Genomic DNA, 20,068 nt, shown 5'->3' with positions numbered 1-20,068 from the left:
CTAAGACCCATTATCATGTTGAGCAATGATTTGTTGATATTGCAATTTGGAACTTTGAGTGATAATTCAAACTGATTAATATTTTAGCTGTGCAGCCCTGTCAAAGGATGAAAGGTCTAAAGTACTTGGAAAGCTAAGATAATGTGTTGTGCAGAGGCATGTCCAATTTAAATAAAACACCCATCTGTAATTGTAGAAGCTTGACAAAAAGCAAGATTAAGCAACGTCACTGCTTTTTAATTTTTTTTTTTTTTTTTTATTTAGGCACATCAAGGGACCACTTCCATCTCTCAACAGTAGTCCAGCACTTTGCCTTTAGTGTTAAACACCATACCCACCACCAAGAACACAATCCTTCATTTCTCAGCTTCACATACTGCAAGGTGATAGTGAAAACATAGGAGCCCAGCAACAAGTGAGCTGCTGATAGAGGCAGTAACAATTCATTAGATAAATCCAGTTCATTAGTGATCCAACATCTGGTCAGTCATCCAAAGCCATTCAGAAAACAAGGCAAAAACATTGCTTTAGAGTTCTCACAAAAATCAGTGAACTGACCAGGTGATATGCTATAGTTTGATTTACAACAAGACACGTTATCAGTTGTACTAATATCAGTTGGTGGGAGCGCCACCATGAAGAACAAAACATTCATGGGGAATCAAATACATTTTGGTTTTTGTCAAGTAGTCACGATCCCAATTTCCACAATACTGAAATGTAAGTTTAACCACCATTTAGTAATGGAAGAGAGCCTTTTGTTTGACTAAAGTTCAATCCTGGTACAGCAGGAAGCCAGAAAATGTGCTGTACTTCCAGGTGCTGCCATAGATGGCACCGCGATGCAACCGGAGCCACACCTGGTCTCCTTGGAAGAGAGGCAGGATGGCATGGTTGCTGGCCGTCTCATGATCCGGGGCTCCGTCGTTGGCATACGCAGACACCATCACCTCTTCGTTGCGCATGAGGTTAATGTAGAGGGGCACGTTGATGGCGAGCTTCAGGATGTGGAAGATAAAGACATAGGTTCCATTGACAGGACAGGTGAAGCGGCCGATGTGGGTGTCGTACATCTCCCCTAGGTTGCTGTGCAGCTGGTCAAACACGATGGGCTGGTCCAGGTTTCCAGGGGCGAAGTTGGCAGTGCGAGAGGCGTTGAAGGCCACTCTAAGCGGCTGGGAGAGCGGGTAGAGTTGCATGGGAAGCAGGGCGTGATGGTGGCCATGGGGAGTCAGAGGGACCTCCATGGTGGAGACCGACAGAGAATCCCCATGACCCGAGTCCACAATTGTAAAAGCTCCCTCTCGGTCTGGTGTGCTCACCTGGGAAGAGTCACTCCAGGCTGCTGCAGAGTCGAAGAAAAAGAAGAAAAAAAAAAAAAAAAACGCATGTTCAGTAAACACTGTCGTTTCCAAAACTTGCATCGTTTAGTCTGGTTGAAGCCGACCATTTTTCCACTTGGTACATGTAGTTTGAGCAGATGTGAACAAAGGAATCCATCCCAAAATTTGCTAAAAAACTGAGGTCTTGGGTATTTTGGTCAGCAGCTGAGTAAGTTTGTCAGAGGCGGGAACATAACTCTCCTCCATCTGAACCAACCTACTTCTAAATTCATAGAAATGTGCTCTATCAAATACACAAACATTACCAATGTTTTACGTCATCACTGCACACAGAAATACTACAGTCCTTTAATCATGAAATGTTAACTTATACAATTCTTCCAGAAACTGTTCTCAGGACTGCCAGGTAACTCAGTGGTTGGACTCTCACTTTGCCATGTCGGTCAATCTTGACACTCAAATACATTTCTAAAGTATAAGACCCCAGTAAGGGCTCAGCCTTCTAGTTCTTATTACCTCCATTTCTCATCTTATGAGGCTCCTGAGGAGCCTCATAAGACAGAGACATATCCATCCAATTGGGAATGATAGACTTAAGGAAACTGAGCTTTGATGCAAAACATGCCATAATTGATAGGTTATGGTTAGCTAACATATCTTGAGTAATAGAAAGATTGCTTTGATATGTGGGTTTTGAACCTTCTGTTCCTTCTCCACTAGACCAATTCCTTGAGATATAATCCACATCGTTGATGGCGTTAGTTTTCCATTTTGATCCTTTTCAATTTATATACTCATGCCAAGAAACAATCATAAGCTGTGGATCAAGACTAAATGGGCCTGTCATTTGGTAAAATCCTGCCTTAAGGAACTTTAACATAAATATGATTGCACATTAATGTAATCTGCTAGTTAATCCTTGTATTTTGGATATATGTTTAATCTACCACAGTGTAACAAATTCAGTTTATTTGTAAGCCCTTCACAAATTGACTCTTAATACATTTTGTAGTTATAAAACTCATCTTAAATTACTGATTTAGTAAATGTAGTGTGCCTTGATACAATATTGTGCAAGTTGAGGTTTTACTGAATCTCTAAATTTATATAAATAGATAGATATGAGTAATAGAATTTTGTTGATACTATTACGATAACTATACTAATACCCATCCCTTCCAACAAACATCCTTTAGGGATAAACTAAAGCAGGTGTTTGATACAAAAGCTCTTCCCTGAGGGATAGATCACCGTTTGAGTTAGAATATGTTCTTACCACTCAAGTTCTGCCTCCCTCCTCTGCATCTATAGCTGTGTTGATATCCAGAGTCCTGAAAGAACCACAAAGAACTTTTAACACAAGGCAGCTTGTAAGCATTCTCATTTCTTGATCATTTTTGGTCGTCTGTAACATGCCAAACTACATAACGTACTAGTTAGAGGTCGATCGATTTAAGATTTTAAAAAGGCCAACATAACTGTAGTTTGGAGCAGATAAATCTGCTTAATTATTAACAATGGAGCAAAATACGAGAATGGGCTCTCATGCATCAATGACCAAAAAAAATTGAAATGGTCTGAAATTGTGGCTAAATTGATGGTTCAACCCGTTTGATCATATATATATAAAAAAAAAAAAAAAAACCCTGACTTAAATACATTTATAATCTCTCACTATACAAGAACATTTTGCGCACAGTTGCAGTCAGTTGAAGCTGAAATGTGATATATACGTGTACATCACACAGTTGAGATACTAATTTTACCATTTGCCTTTATTTCATCTTCCAAATAAATTTGGCTAACCTGGAACATGTCTCATCATTTAAGTCCCTGTCAACATCTTGATCTCAGCAGTTCATTTAGTGAGTTTAAGGTCATTATTACAGGTAGGAATTCTCAGCTCTTGGAGTATTTTTTCTCTGATCAAGCGACACAGGTACGTTTCACAAGGCAAGTTCCACTGAAGACACTGCATCATTATATTGTGCATTTGCAATTGTGTTTCACTAATCAGTCGCCCAATGCTTTTTTTGACTCTGGAAGCCAATCAAATATCTCAACCCTGTAAAATAATTGGACAAACTGCTTAACCCGTTCTAGTTGTAGTCATTTGTAGATCTTAATATGTACTGAAAGAGAAGTGTAGGAGTGAAGACAAGGGGCATAACATGTTTAGCTTATCTTCAAGGGAGCTTTAGACATGTTCTAGAGTCTAGAACATGTCTAAAGCTCCCTTGAAGATAAGCTAAACATGTTATGCCCCTTGTCACACTCTAGAATCTAGAGTGTGACCCATTGCAGGTCAAGTAACAAAAGTGGTCTACTAAAGGCGAGACAACAGCCAATTCAACTTTGATGTAAAATTCAAGCTCAGTTACAAGAAAATCAACTTGATATACTAGTCATAGTACTGACTCAGTCAGAGCCAATAAGACCACTAAATAGACAACAGTGATTTACTTACCCTAGCAGCATAGAGCAGAGGGCCAGAGTCTCTTAGATCAGTCTGGGGGGTGTATGATCCTCCTATGTAGTAGAAATCAGTAATGAGCTTCAGAAGTACCCAAGTCAGATTTATTTGAGCCCAAGCTTTAGCCAGGATGTGACAAAGCTACCCTACAACACCGAATCTTGATAGGATGTCTAGCAAAAGTAGAGACAGGAATTGCAGGGGTGGTGAAAACCCCAAAAGTGGAAAAGGAAAGCTGAGGATAGATACCTCGATGCCAACCAGAAGAGCGAAAGGGTTGTGCCAGTCCCTTGCCGCCACGTGCCATACCTCTCACTGATCCTCTGGTGTAGTACGACTGGCTGGGACGACCTACGCTGTCCCATGACTGGCCAGGGGACAGGAAGATCGGTCCACCATTACCAATCGTATAATCTGACTGGTACACTAGAAAGGTGAAGAAGCACAAAATGGGTCCGAGACAATAGGCTGTTGACCATTCAGTCCATGCCTTTTGGAACAATTAATTTGATCAACATACCCAGCAGTGGTTCATCTTCTGAAGGAGCAAACTCAGGTGGCGTTTGGGTACTGGCAGTGCTGTACCTGGCCTTATCAAAAATGGCAGAATCTGGTTTGTAATTTAATTCCCCATTCTGAGGTAAGGAGGCATTCGCCTTGAAGACCTACAGTTAGAAGAAAATGTACATCAAAGAAACTTACGGATAGTGCAAGGCCTTATTCAGATTATTAAGACAGACTATTGTTCACATCTCACAGCGGAATGCATCTTGAATGACCATATGCCATTTGGTTATGCTTCTGTGCTCACATTTGGTTTGTTCTAGTGGGCTAAGAACAAATGATCTACTACAGTGGCCATTTTGCATTTCCTCTCAGGTATGGACTTGAAAAAAAAAAAACCTCTTATTTAATGAGTACAGGTAAATCAACTGTTGAAGTTTGTCTTGCTGTAACTTTACTTTAAGTAAAAAGGCAAACTAGGTGTCCTTTGATGATTGAAAGAATTTCCATTTACACAGACATGATGGCTACGCTAGTCCATGTTGATGTGTACTTGGGCAAGGCACTTAACCACTCTGCCTGTGGTGTATGAATGTTTTTTTACAGTCCTGGTGGACAGGTGGCGCCTTGCATGGTAGCCCCCTACCATCAGTGTAGAAATGACGACATGTATAGCACTTTTCTGGTCTTCAGACCACTCAAAGCACTTGAGTAAGTAAGTTTGTACTTGTAGTAATGCTACAAGTACAAACCATTTACATTCAGTGACTAGCACCATTTGCACCTAATGTGTCTTGGGCAGATCAGATGGCTAACCAATATCAAAACAGTGTAAATGCAACAAAGCAGTAATAGATACTGACTGAAATTTGATTGAAAGTGATCCCTGCATTTGCAAAGGTTATTATTCGCCGGGCAATTCTTAGCAGTTAGCAAACAGCATCAAGTGTATTACCACCACCTTTTAGACTGGAGCAACTGATTTGAACATAGCGAGTGTTCTCTGGCTAACAAAGACGCAGTCTTGCAAAATACCAATGAGAAGCAAGCATGCAAGTTCACCATCCAACCAAACGGAAGACCAGCAAGCTACACCAGAAAACCCCATTTCTACTGGGATCCTTATTATTCTACCATTTCTACATGCGATCCTTATCTGATAAAGGAAAAAACACCCTAAAGCCCATGCAGCAGCATTGCTTGAGAGATTCTCCAGGGGCAGCTATGGTGTACAAGACAAGGGTCATGTGTCAAAGTAGGGTAGCCAAACAAGCACATTTCTCTACAAGCGCAAACCACCTTTATAGTTTGAAAGTAATGACTAAGGCTACTGAAAAGAGGCCTTTGGCCGTCACACAATACTGGTCTTACACTTGTGGCAATCCCATGAATATCTGGCATTGCTTCCCCTGACCTGGGATGCATCATGTCCATGACCAGGCTGCCAGCTCCATTTACCTAATTTACACATTGAGATTTAACAAAGTTCAAGAATTGATAATACCAGGTGTAAACGTAAAGGCACCAGAATTGAATATCAAAACGTATCCAGACACCAGCAGACTTTAGGTAAATAGACTGTACTCGTTTAGTGCTTTACCACTACATGTTAACAATGACCCATTCAAACACCGATGGCAGTAAAAATATACAATGAATTACAATAGGGCCTCGCCGACTCGGGCCCCTAATAATTTATTCAGTTTCAACAGGATCCTCACCAACAGCTAGTTGGTGCTTGGGCCTGAACGATGCATACTTTTGCTAATACTTACTGGTTGGATGTTCTGAAAATGGACAGATGTCAGAGTTCGCCTGGTGGGGGGTGTAGAGAAAGTTTGCCCCTGAGGAGGGGTGGAGGTGCAAGATGCCACCCCATTACGGGGAGACGGCTTCCTTGACTCAGTTACTGGGATCTGTGGAACACCAAGAAAAGGTTAAAAGTAACGTTAAAAGCATCGACTACCACATAGAAGTGGCACAAAACTCTCCAAGATGCAACATACTTACATGAGGTAAGTCCGTTGAGGAAAGCTCCAGGTCACAGATCTCCAGGCACCGATCCTCATTTGTCAGACTGGCTTTGCGCTCCAGAAGCCTGGTAGGCAGCGGGGTGGACTAAGTAGGGGATGAGGATGAGGTGATGACAAGTCCAAGTGATTTAAATTTTTGATCACAGACTTATCACAGATAGAAAGATCATCTTACATGCATTGCATCGATGGGGCTTCTCAAGTCTGTTTGACCTGGGTTAGTTGGGAGTTTAAAATAAAGATCAAGACATTACAAAAGGTAAAATTGTCATATGAATTTCACTACTCGAGTGCATTTGCTGTCCATACCCAGTATCCTGTGGGAGTGTATTGTAAGCAAAATGTGTTTGTATTCACCCAAATACATTGATGTTTTGGTGAGAGGTCTGAAGAGGACCGTCTAGCCATGCTTGCAGCTCCATGAGGTTGTACATAGGCCAGCAGTGCTTTCAGCTAAACACTCCGAGTATGTTGGCATACCTAGTATTTACCAGTTTGCACAATAACGTTTGCTACAGTACAGCTTGTAAAAGGTTGATGAGAATGTTATCAGTTTGAAAGGTATGTTTACAGCCATATTAAGCCATGTCTAGCTAGCAGTCTGTATTTCTTAGTGTGTTTGAGACCAAATGTCTAGCATTTTAGGGCTATAGCTATCCATTATCTTAGTAATATATAGTAAGTAAAAGAAAAAATAAGACTGGTCTCTTTAAAATCAACTTTCCTTAATAGAAAAATAATTTCAATAAAATGATCTGGCAAAACCAAAAAGGCATTTAGTGCCATATTACATTCCAGGTTTTAAAGAAAACATTCTCTGAAATTAAACAAAAAATGTATTTCAAATGGATGAAAAGAAAAAATAGTTTTACATCTTATGGAATATACTCCTATAAGTCTTATGGGCTACTCGTCTTTCATATGGCTATACCAAAGCACTGGAAAGGGTGCGCCTAACTGATGTGGCCTTCCCACTGAATTCACAAAAATAGAGCTTGCAACAACAACTTTGAGGTAAAGAGATAAAAACGCTCGTTGTAGAGAAAGTAGCGATTACTGCCGATTCATAGGCCATATAGGGTGGACATCTAAAAACATGTTGCATCATTAGGCACATAAGTGGTAATCTGCCCGCGTTTGGCTCTATGTTTAAGATGCTCCATTTTAAATTTTGACCAAGTCAGCAACATCTCGAGTAGTAATCACAGTATTTTTGCTTTGTCTGATGAACACTAAAGTAAGGCTACAAATGCATGTCTATAGTACGTTTAGAATAGACTAAGAAGCTGTAGAAACACTAGAAATGATTTCTAGTTATGCGTCTAAATGGTTGACATTGCACCTTGTTCAACATCGCTTTTTGCTGTAGCTATAACCAAATATGCCCGTTTCCTCTCATCAAGTGTTCAGGGTACTGATAATATCGCTTGTAATTAAGAGCTCAGCTCTTCTGACATTATATGCTTGTAGCTGGATTGGAAAAAATTAGACAGAACCAGTTGATAACTAGTTTAGTGGTAGTGGTATACCAGGAAAGCCAATGTTCAGTGAAGCCAGGTAACCCCAAGAGAGCCAGACTGAACTTTTAAGTTTCTTTCGTGATACATGCACATATTCTTCCTCAGCTGATAAGTTTGCTCATTTATCATGGATCTCAACTTTCGGCCCGTTGCAGGTGGATCACTATTTAAATTCCATAAAGAGTAAACTCCATCAACTGATGAAGACCATGTGATATGGTTTAAAGCTCCAGAAAGATTTGTGAGTGGGCCTGTGCTGCGATCACAACTACAAAGCTTGTAGACTAGTTCCAAGTTACCCAGAGGCGAAGGAGATCCAGACGGCCGTCTCTTCAGTCTTGGATGGTCGTTAGTAGGGGAGATATCACCATCCAGAAGAGAGTCCTGAAACCAGACATAACATCAAAACCTTCAATACTAGCAAAGCAGAGTAAATATTCAAACCATAGTTTCATCTTTTAGTGGGTGGTTAATAAGATCATGGGTATGCAAACAGTCAAACGCCACCTGCATAAAACTGAAGGAGCCATGGATCTTTGTCATTAGGTCCTCCAGGTAATGCTTCCTCAGGACAGGGTCTTTGGGTAAGGTATATGGAGAGCTGAAAACGTCCACAGGTATACCCATGTGAACTGCCTGGAAGAAGATGAGAAGTTGCAAATTGTTTACAGAGAGCCATCTGTACATTTTAAACCAACTGTTTTGTACTCACCGATTTAGCATGTTGCTTGCTTTTGACCCCAGTTTCTTTTCTCTGAGAAAAAAAAAAATAAAAAATGTATGAATTATTGTGTGGGCACTATTGTTGAACAATAACAGTCTGCACAATGGCCTTACAAATCACAACGGCTGTCCAGTTTGTGCCTTTTTTATTTTATTGCAGACAGACTATTTCCATTTCTCCCTCTTCATGAGTTCATCCTGGAGAATTACTGTACAATACAACCTATAGTCCCTTAGTTTACCATCTTAATGTATTTGTTGTAGGAAGACAGTTTCAGAAAACGTTCCTGACAGACAACCGAATACCCACTTTATGCAGCTATTCATAATCTGAAAGCTGAATATAAATATGCATTTGTCATTTTTTAAACAGTTTGTATAGTCTCTTAAATTTAGATATCACAATTTTAACAAATGTATGAAATACTGACATAATTGCAACATATTCTTGTCAGTGCTTCCTGTTGATCTAATGGAGATACTGTTTTTTGTTTTTTTTTGTTTGTTTTTTAAATGACCTCAAACATCTTGTTCATTATTACCCAACATATACGCCTGATAATATACAAGCCTGACCCATTGCTTTGACCAAAAGCCTGGCTCAGTAATGCACCGATAATATCCATTATCCACCATATGTGTGGAGGTATTAAAGTAAAACTCCCTTTTAATTTTTTTAACATCAATATGATAAATAGACTTTCATTTGTATAGTGCCCATCTAGTCTTCCGATCACTCGAAGAGCTTCACACTACTTGTTCACGCACGGCTACCATGCAAGACGCCACCTTCCCATCAGGACCCAAAAAAAACAATTCACAGTCACGCACATTTATACACCCATGCATAGATTTGGGGAGCAATTTGGGGTTCAGTGTCTTGCCCAAGGATACTTCTGCTCCCTTAGTCCGCATGTCTGTCTGGAGGAGCCAGGGATCGATTTGATTGGAAGATAACCCCCCCCTCTACGTTGAGCCATTGTCATGAGAACAAAATGTATCTCTATAGTCTCTCCACTATGAACCGTACAAATTGGTATACATGGTGTTTCACTCATAAAAAAAAAATAAAATAAAAAAAAAAAAAAAAAAAAAAAAGTCAGAGACACTTGCCTTTAGACATGTTGTATGAACTTATGGTATACAGAGGTATCAATTCTGACAAACAGTAGTAGCTAAAAAAGTTAATTTCTGCAGTTCTCAACCCAGAGCCTATTTTGGTCCAGTATTGAGGGAGACTGCTTCAGCCGGCAGCCGCTAAACATGCTGCAATGTGATCCACTAAAAGTGGATGTTTGTGACACTGACATGCTTTCATAAACATATGATACAATTAATGAAAGGACCCTAGAGAGGAGAAAAAACAAACAAACAAAAAAAACACGCATATGTTACTTTTCGCTCTCCGTTATAGTGTCATGACTGGAAGACAGATGAATTGAGGGTTTGAGAAAGGAAAGCCACAGGACACCAGTGTGTTCATAGTTTAACTAAAAAGCTTAGTATTTTAGTAGAGCTGGGCAAGTTAACGCGTTATCGTATTGATTAACGCAGACAATTATTTTATCGCGCATTACGTTTTTTTTTCTCTCATCACTGGAGTACTTTGAGTCTGAAGTATCACTTAAATGCACTACACACCGTTGATGCCAGCAAATCACCCAAACCATAGGTGGAGGGAGGCTTCAGCAGACTACGTTGATGCAGCGTGTGGGAGAAGTATAGATAAACAAAAGACAAGCTAACAAATGCCACAGAGAAGTGGATAGATACAAACTGCAGGATGACTAGTATTGTGGAAGATGTCGGTCTGAGAAACGTTCTTAGGATCAACAAATGACGGCACGTATGAGCCTCCCTCGAGACGCACCGTCACAAGAAGAACACACAAGTTGAATGAAAAGGAGAAGACTACAACAGAGACGGAGTTACAACGTGCACCAGCTGTTGATCTCACCAAAGACTACTGGACATCGCTGGGTAACCATCATCACTTCGGAGTTACGGTGCATTATATTGATGAACAGTGGGAGCTGCATTCACATGCTCTGACTGTCATGAAAACAGAAGACAGACATTTTGATGAAACGTGTGGAACATTTTATTCATGTTGCACAGCAGTGGGAAGGTTTCAAATAAAGTCAGCACACTGAGCACAGATAGTGAAGAATATAACTGCTACTGTGTAAAGGGGATACTGTAAAAAATAACCCGATTTGTTTAAAGTGTTTGCAAACCAAATGTTATTGCACTTTTGTTCATATAGCAGTACTTTTAAAATAAAAGTACACAATACACTACTTTTTAATTCATTATTTAATTTTGCGCATAATGCGATTAATTGCAGAAAATCATGATTAAAAATTGTAATCGTTGCCCAGCACTAGTTATTAGATTTCCAATGTCCTGGCTGAATATTAAGCCCATTTCAACAATGTGTGACAAGAGATTTCAGAATGCACAAGACACAAAACTAACAGACGAGATCAAGAGAAAGAAAAAGAAAAAACATTTCTCTGTAGGGTCCTTTCTGGAACGTCGTCATATACTTCATCTGAGCCCGTCAGTGGAATAAACAAGCACTTAGTGAACGTAAATTAAAGAGAACAATTGCCCGTTATGATTACACTGCAGCCCGTTAAGCAGCAATATACCTCAATACCGGACCATTTTAAATAAAATAGTCATCCCATTGGTCCCTTTGACATAAAAACATGTGGAAAATACTCATACTTACCATGTTAAACAAACATAGTAAGCCTTAAAACGCAAGTCAGACTTTTATGTTCCATTCAACTTTTGAAGACTATGTTTTGAGATTTCCTCTCGTTTCAAAAGGTAGTTTGTTGCTGTGACAAATGCTTAAATAACTTAAACTTTGCACTCTTATGAAAATCAAACCTGCAGGATGTGAACACATGCATTTGATGAATGCAGACGTTGTAATTTTGTACATATTAAAGTAAAATGCATCAATCAAACCTAAGATCAAAATTTAAGGCTCGATCTATGAAGAACTTTGTGTTCTAGTTAACGATTCTTTGCTCCATCAGTGGTGGACTGTAACTAAGTGCATTTAGAATACTCAAGTAGCTTACTGTACATAAGGAGCACTTTTACTTAACATGATTATTTCCATTGTATGCAACTTTATACTCATACTTTGCATATTCAGATTCTTAATACAGAATATAATTAAACTATGACACACACACACACACACACACACACACACACACACACACACACACACACACACACACACACACACACACACACACACACACACACACACACACACACACACACACACACACACACACACACACACACACACACACACACACACACACACACACACACCTTTACTTTAGGTATACTTTGATGCCAATACTTTAAATAGGTTTCTGCAGAACTCTTACATTGACATTACTTTAACTTAGTACCTCTTCCACCACTGTGCTCTAGTAAACAATGTCATCAAACGCATTGGTTGTATAGATATGAATAGTGACGACACTGCAAAAAAAGTCACTTACAAAGCATGGAAAACAAGACAATACCATGTCTCTCAATTAGCTTGACTATAATTTTTTTTTTTTTATCCATTACATAGACATTTAAAAAACAACTGGCCTCTTTTTCAAATCTTAAAGTAACAACTTAAAGCAGCACCGTTTGATGTCAAAATGCATCAAGCTATGCAAAATGCATACATGTTGGCAAAAAAAAAGAAAAATATGCATTTAACATCAACAGTTGAGCCAAACCAGTGATAACTATACCTATAATAGAGGGGGTGATGACCTCTCACCTGTTTGCAGTTGATATATTGTTTCTTGCTGGTGACTGGGACCTTGGGGATAAAAGTGGCAGCTCCTCTCCATGGTTTGTGGACTGTAGCTTGGGGTGAGCCAGGTCCATCTGAAAACTCTACATCCCAGCAGTCGGGAGGCTCCCGCTCCCTTCTTCTCTGGAAGTCCGCCTTCCAGTTCCGAGTAGGAGTCTCCGTATCACTCAGGTACAGTCTGTTAAAAAACTGCCATATCACCAGCAGAGCATCAGTTGACCCTGGGGTTAGGCTACAGTCAAAACGTACTGCACTGAAATACAGATTATATAAAATAAAATAAAGAACACCACATTTGGATATCAGTCTCACCTCCTTAGAAACTTCTTTGGATTTTGATGGGGCTGACAGAAGCAAAAAAAATTTAAATTAATTCACAAGTCAGACTAGGTATAGAGTGGTTTCAGTAACATTACACTTCATACTCGCAAGTTTTTCAAGGCATGACCTGATCTTTGTTAAACCCACCAGTGTGCAGACAATAAATGTAAGCGCGATCATCTTACTGCTGTGGCTGTTTGGCCTCAGTAACACCTCCGGAGACTTGTTGGGTGGACATGGAAGACAACTGAAGTACTTGCAGTTCAACAGCCTGTGGAGCTCTTCTTTGAAAAGCTTAACTGAAAAGATGAGTCAATTAAAAAAGGAAAGTCAGAGGACCCTCAAACAAAATGAGGAGTTATTACAAGTTGGTTTTCATTTCTGTAGCTTGAGCCATTGGGTGCATCAGTGGTAATAATCATAATTGTAATTACTGCTAAATGCTGATATATGGTAGCAGTCAGATAGGTTGTAAACAAGCAAATAATTTGTCTATCCAGCAATCTAAACTACTTTCTTTGGTCTGTAAACTGTCAGACATTTACAACAGGCAGTTTAGGTCATCTAACAGTTCACAAGTCACATTCCCTTCCAAATCAAGTTGGCTTGTTTGTAAATCCAAATGACATCAAGTGTCATTTTGCTATAACTGGTCATTAAGAAAATGACTAAGGGGCTCAGCAAACAAAGCTCAGATATCTATATGCTTTTATACTCACATGTAGATCCAGCCACTGGCTTGTCTTTCCCCTCTAGCAGATCCAAATAGGCCAGAGCCGCTTGCTCCATCTGCTCCTCTAAACTTTAACACAGTGAAGATAGAGAGGTCATCAATGAGCCAAGAACCCATGTGTGACAAGAAGCTCTGAGCTCCAACCTGGAACTCTGCTGTGGAGGCTCACGTTATACCATGAAACTCGTGCTAGGGGGGGAGCATATGCAAATCACAATTTGCATATGCTCCGTTAAGGACATGGGGAGTTTCTACGTGTACAAAAACACTGTACTACATATAATATTGTGGGGCAACTGTGGCTAAGAAGGTAGAGCGGGTCATCTCTCAAATCAGATGATTATGGGTCAAGCCCCGGCTCCTCCAGTCCATGTGTCCTTGGGCAAGACACTTAACTCCAAATTGCAGCCTGCCGTCGGGGTGTGAATGGCTGAATGACATGTGGTATAAAAGCGCTTGGAGTAGTCAGAAGACTAGAAAAATATAAGTAAAGACTGTGTTGCTTTAAGTTCAGTCAAACAAAAACATCATCACAATAGTTTGAATTGGATTGCATAAAGTGTACCATTTGCTTTCAAAGAAACATTGGAAATTAATTGACAGAATCACCAGCTCCCCCTCCATTGACAGTTACTTACAAGTAAGTCAATGCAAGCAGAAATTGGCGGTAAGGAGAGATCAGTGCAGTGCAAATGCTGCTTTGTCATTTACCTTTAGGCTGAGCTTGAAGCCTTTTAGGATGATTCTACAAACAACCAGAACCACAATTGTTTCGTCAGCAATCTGTCAACTGAATGAGCAGCTTGGGTGGGTGTTGTGGGCTGGATGAGAGGAAACTGGGATTGTACTGAAACACCAATGACTTTGGCACAGAACGTTAAGACAGTGTCCAGAAATCTCTTCTCCTGGTGAATCTGGGTCAGTGTATTGTTTACCGGATCACCTCTCATCCAATATTATGGTCACTGTATATGACCGGTTTAAAAAAAAAAAAAAAAAAAAAAAAAAAAAAAAAAACAACATCACTTATTTCCACATTAAATTAATTTACACGGTCATCATTGCACCCTCTAGATCCCTTTGTAGATATGTTGCCAATCACCTCAGTCCGTTATCCCTCTTGACCCCCAGCAGGGCAGCAAGCTGACTCAGGCTATGCAGCTGTTGGGCTGCAATGTGTGGCGCCTGGTTGTGTCCGGCCAGCAGGTCTCTCCTGACGTGCTCCTGCTGCATGCAGTGGAGGAGGTGCTGGATCTGCAGCACAGTGCTCAGACGCCTCCTCTCCGTCTCCTCCTTCACCACCTGCTCCTTCCTCATTGCCTTCTTCTGGGCTCTCAGCAACTGCAGTGGGAGGATGAATCAAGCAGCAGTTTGAAAACGGCTCATAATTCATTTGTAATATCCATTTAAGTTGTTGTGAAAACATCTCCTTCAAACAACTTTGTTTATTCAAGTTAACCATCAAAACTTCATTTTACATGTCAACACATCATGAATAAGTTAGTTTACATTTGCCCAGTACTCATTTTCACTGAACAGGGCCTGAACACACCATAATGTAACTGAAGGGAACCTTCGTTCGGTCGGTAGCAGTGCTGCTAACGTTAAACTAGCTCTCGGTCAATGTAAACACGGATGAGTTGTTCAGTGTAAAATGATTTGAGATAGAAAAGCATAAATGTCCTGATCACATATTCTACTGAATATTGGCAGATAACTATCATCAGTAAAACTTTATTTCACAGTGATGGTTGATGTTAAACTGTAATCAATCCGCAGTTCACACGTGTGCGCCGAACCGTGAGAGGGGTCCGTTACACCACTAGTTTAAACTAGCAGCATGGTTCTTTAAATCAAATTAAGCCTTTAACTTTAGCTCCATATGTGGGTGCCAAACCACTATCAAAACAAACTAGTAGCCATCCAATTAAGCTAGTACTAAATAATTCACAACCATTAACTAGTTTAAGTGTATATCTCAGTGTTCAAGCTAAAATATATTTGACAGCCTCTAATTGATAGTTTTTTGGCTGCTGAGCCAGGTATAGTTTCACAGACACAAAAAGCAAACGCTCAACTCTGAATGCTTCAGAAGTCCAGGTTCATGAATGTATCAATTCATTTTTAACAATACATTAATGAGATATACTTAGCCAAAAGGTTTTAGTTAAGAGATTTCAACTCCTGCCATCTAGATTTTAGATGCATATTAAAAAAAAAAAAAAAAATGCACAGGAATGTACAACTGTTCTTGTTTTGTTGCGCAACCCTGTAGCTGGCTCTACATTGTGCCAACATATTTAATATATTAACAACCAAAGAGTCTCAGCAGAAGAACAAAAATAACTCTTGGTAATTTGGGGTACGTTTCATATAAAAAAAAAAAAAAAAAGTAATGTGCTTTCTCAAAATAACCACTATTGCAAAGCTTACATTTTAACAAATATTTGATATTTTAAGGAAAAGGATATGTTCCAGTGATTCAGGCGTTGGCCCCAATCTAAGCAGCGTAGTTGACAATCTCCCTATTGTAGCCCATAATGTCACCGGTAGGCCTAGCATGCTTAAGATGGCTTTCTCCTCCTCAGGTTCATCTTAAATGGCAACATATATTTGAATCAATAACAATGTACGTGACATAGTTGTTGGTCAAATAATAGTCCGAGTACTTAATACTGCACTATTAAGAGAAAATAAAATAAGGACACTCATCAGAATCTATTCAAAATGGCCACCACAGAGAAATTGCATCCAGTTATGTTGATCACATGGTTTTGGGACAAAACCATTACATTTACAAGGGGAGCTTGTGTTGTGTACAAAATCTTTGTCTGGTTTTATAGACTGTCTTCTCTTAAATCAGTAAATATTCTTCAAAAATATATATCAATGAACATAACATGTACCCCCAATTAGAGAGTGACTCAACACTGCAGAGTTACAGAAAGCCACGCAGAGTCTTTTACTAAAAAGTTAAATTCATTTGACAGCTAATGTGATCTGACGCTTCAAAGAAACAAGTGATTATTGAGAAGCGGCAGGAATTTAAATCATATCTAGCCTTTACTGACACGTAAAATTGCTTAAGCGGCTGAGGCTCCGACTATACTTGACACGTCACTACAGCCCAACAATGAAGAGAAGTAGTATTGCTAAAGACTTACAGTCTGAGTCAAGACATCCAGGCTTTGGTGGAGCTCCTGTGCAAATGCCAGATTATGCAACACCTCCTCGTACTTTTCTACAGCCTCCTGGAAACCAAAGACAAACGGGCATAAACCTTAAGCACGAACACAAACGACACAAGCCCATATTCGTGGTGGCCAATACATAGCCTGGTCTTACCATCTGATCCTTGTTAAGTTCCTCACCCCAATTCAGCCTCTTCTTGTAGTCTTCAAGTTTCAGCTGTGGGTACAAAAGAAACAAAATACATGTGCCTGCCTCCACGTATCCATTTTAAAACCCATTGACTGGAATATACTCTGACCCATAACCATCCAACCTTCTTCTTCTCCAAATTGCGGACTTTGTGTTTGAGGCAGATGAGACCATCCTCTATGTAGGAGTCATAGCCATAGTAGACAGTGGAGGTCTCCAGGCTGAGCTGCAGGGCGCTCAGACCACTGGGTGAGCACACCTTGAGGCCATCAGCCATCACCAGGTTCTCCCGTCCTTCCCGCTCCTCCTCTGAGCACTCAGATGGAGGGCTGACGCTCAGAGGAGCAGAAGGAGAAAGCTGCACCATGTTGAGCTCCACACTGGAAGGTAAAACAAATTAAACAGAGGAAAGATGCTGCTGGTAGCAAGCTGAGTATTTCATTCAATTCAGCTGTCAAGCCTGTGACACTTCTCAGTTTTTGCACTCCCTGAATTAAATATCCCTTTGTGCATTTCATCATTTTTCACGAGTCACACTTCTGCTGTGGGTTAGGATCAATATTCATATTAGCAGACTGGGAAGTTAGGAAAGCAGGATTTAATAATAAGCAATTCAAGCTTTGAATTATTATGCTGCAAGCAAGTCTCATCAGTCGTTTTAAAATCCACACTTACTTGGAAATATCCTTTGACAAAACCAAACACGTGTTGGTAATATCACAATCGTTACTTTCGCTTCACATTGTAACTATTTCAAACACGTCAGCTGACTCACCTCGTCTGTCTGGCTCGTGCGCGCTGAATCCTCTCTGGGGACAGAGAAACGGACCGACCCCTTCCAACCGTGATGTTTAAACCGCAGAGGCCACGCCGATGTCACCCCAGACCTTTATATAGCCCGCCGGGCCACAGACGCGCTGTCCCGGGGGCGACTACAGCCACCCCGACAACATCCGGTTGGGGCACTTGACTGATGCACGCGCACACACACAAAAAAATAATCGTTATCACATCAATATAATGTTCCAACAGTGAGTTTTTGGTGCGAAAAAGTGAACTTTGTAGTGTTTTTGAAGTCTTTTATTGTGTTACTAAATGAGTGACAAACTGTGTCATGTTTTGTTTTCGCATAAATACATAACAAATTAAAGCTTGGGTGGTTAATGTATTTTAGAAACATTTATCCTTCACATCTTAATTAACAAATATGTGCACCAAACCAACAATGGTTATACTTGTTTCATTGTTTTTGACTCCATTACAGACTTCTACATTGTGGTATAGGGGGCAAAATGTATGAGCTGGTTAAATCAATGTTTTTAGAAAAGAAAGTGCTGTTAAAATAGGAGACAAACAAACCAGAGAGGTGTTCGTCAGGGTTGCAATTTAAGTCTGACTTAATTGAATGTGTATATAAACAAACTCGCTGTTCAGTTGGATGATTGTGCTGCTCCTGGCCTCTCCCATCTAGATAGAGAGGTGAAGTGTCTGTTTTATGCTGATGACCTGGTTCTACTGTCTCCTAATGAACAAGGACTACAACAGCTGGACATAGTAGAAAAGTACTGTCGGAACTGGGGCCTGGCAGTAAATATAAGGAAAACTAGTACGAGCTTACCATAAATAACCATACCACTGAACATAGTATGGGTCATAACTAACTACCATAACAGCATCAGGGAGTTTCAACAGGGCAGTGAATGCACACAAAAAAGAATCAAAGAGCTCAAATGCATTTAAGACACAATTTCAGAATTTCAGAATTCTAAGTAAAATGTGGTTTAAACTATTTAATAGTGTCATCCAGCTATTTGCGCTGTACGGCAGTGAAGTATGGGCTCCACTCAGTCATCATGGGACAAACATCCAACAGAATGTTGACATGTAGAATTCTGCAGATACATTTTAAATAGTTAAAAAGCAGAGAGATCCTCACCAAGTACAGGCTCAATGTCCACATACTTTGCAATCAAGTATGCAGTCACTGTTTGACAGGTGAGGCTGAGACAGAAATGTACTTCATCCTAAAATGAAAAACATTCAGTGGAATAAGGACCTTTTTTTTGTTTTTTACAAATTCAACTCTGTAATCCTAGATTTCGAATAGTTATATGACCTCTCAAAATTAAAAATACTCATGGGAGAAGACAAGGCACATCTTGCTGCCCAACATGTATCAACATGGCACAACTTAAATGACTTGACACATGCATGCACATTTGTTTGTTGAAATGTAATTGTAATACAAAATATATTGTTATGACGTGGTCAGAGAGTTCACAAGAGCTTCATGTGAGGCAAATGATTGCCTGAGAGTATGCTGTGAAGATGGCACGACTACTTCATCAGCATTTTGTGCCATTGCTCCTTCGGATGTAAACAATGGCCCAGTAGCAGTATAAACCTAAAAATGTAATAACCCTATGTAAAAATGTCTATTCTGTGTCTAAATTGGATTGTTTTATATAGCCTGTTCCTTTATGTTAAATGATGCCAATTTTATTTTCATCATTCCCCCTGTTGTATCCTGTACGTGTTTTATATTATTCAGCTTTACATTTTCATAAATTGCTGAAAGTAGAGCTGCTCTGAGTACATGGTAGATCTAGTTTCTATCGGCAGTTGTCTTTTAAGTCTTTTTTAGCAGTAGTCAGTCTAGTATTTCGATAGTGTTTTTATTAACAGAAGAGGGCGCCAGATATGAAGAAACAAAAAATTGCAGCCACAGATTCTTCTGGACATTTTCACAGCAGAGTGTTACTCCCTGACAGGAAACATATGGGCCACGAGCACAGTCTGAGGGTCAGACAGTCTGGCAGGGATCAGCACCTCTGCCATGAGCAGGGTTAGAATGACTTATTTACTTCCCTTACATTACACCAGAACAGCCAGTAAGCAAATAAGCCTTAATACGGCATTTGTAAACATAACATTGCACTTCATTGCTGTGCAGACACTTCATAATCCTACTTGCAAATGTTTATTGTACCCACAGTTGAATCTTCACAGAGACCTGGCTCCATCGCTCATCCCAGATCAAGCTGAACTTGACGGGCGGACAGCAGGTCCGAGCAGGCCTCTGGTGGGACTCTGTTTACATCATGCTTTGTGCTCAAACAGTCAAAGTTGATGGACAACGTTATCCTCATATTGATTTTTTAATGTGAAGATGTTGGCCATTTTATCT

The 20,068-nt window shown here is 40.0% G+C and overlaps 1 protein-coding gene across 1 annotated transcript; it reads right to left on the bottom strand.

The window, feature by feature from the left end:
- Window positions 1-269: 269 nt before the first annotated feature.
- Window positions 270-17,732, bottom strand: caprin2 (caprin family member 2). Its single transcript, XM_068717121.1, has 20 exons — window positions 17,657-17,732; window positions 17,006-17,261; window positions 16,846-16,908; window positions 16,665-16,751; window positions 14,603-14,841; window positions 13,487-13,569; window positions 12,953-13,066; window positions 12,759-12,790; window positions 12,411-12,635; window positions 8,586-8,627; window positions 8,381-8,509; window positions 8,173-8,257; window positions 6,529-6,566; window positions 6,331-6,438; window positions 6,096-6,236; window positions 4,337-4,481; window positions 4,066-4,242; window positions 3,811-3,872; window positions 2,620-2,674; window positions 270-1,345 (listed from the first exon to the last, which is right to left on the bottom strand). Exons 2-20 carry the CDS (start codon window positions 17,246-17,248, stop codon window positions 774-776), a joined length of 2,640 nt encoding a protein of 879 aa, XP_068573222.1. The 5' UTR covers window positions 17,249-17,261; window positions 17,657-17,732; the 3' UTR covers window positions 270-773.
- Window positions 17,733-20,068: the final 2,336 nt, after the last annotated feature.

Source organism: Cebidichthys violaceus, unplaced genomic scaffold (assembly GCF_023349555.1).
Source record: "Cebidichthys violaceus isolate CVI_PGR_0920_01 unplaced genomic scaffold, fCebVio1.0.p SCAF_21, whole genome shotgun sequence".
Lineage (NCBI taxonomy): Eukaryota > Metazoa > Chordata > Actinopteri > Perciformes > Stichaeidae > Cebidichthys > Cebidichthys violaceus.
Note: the sequence above shows the minus strand (reverse complement) of the source record. Positions and strands in the feature narration are given on the sequence as shown.

Coding starts and splice junctions, on each gene's coding strand:
- caprin2 (XM_068717121.1), bottom strand. CDS start 17,248: ATGGTGCAGCTTTCTCCTTCTGCTCCTCTGAGCGTCAGCCCTCCATCT. Junction 16,909..17,005: donor GCAATTTGGAGAAGAAGAAG/GTTGGATGGTTA, acceptor TTGTACCCACAG/CTGAAACTTGAAGACTACAA. Junction 8,510..8,585: donor GCAAGCAACATGCTAAATCG/GTGAGTACAAAA, acceptor ATCTTCTTCCAG/GCAGTTCACATGGGTATACC.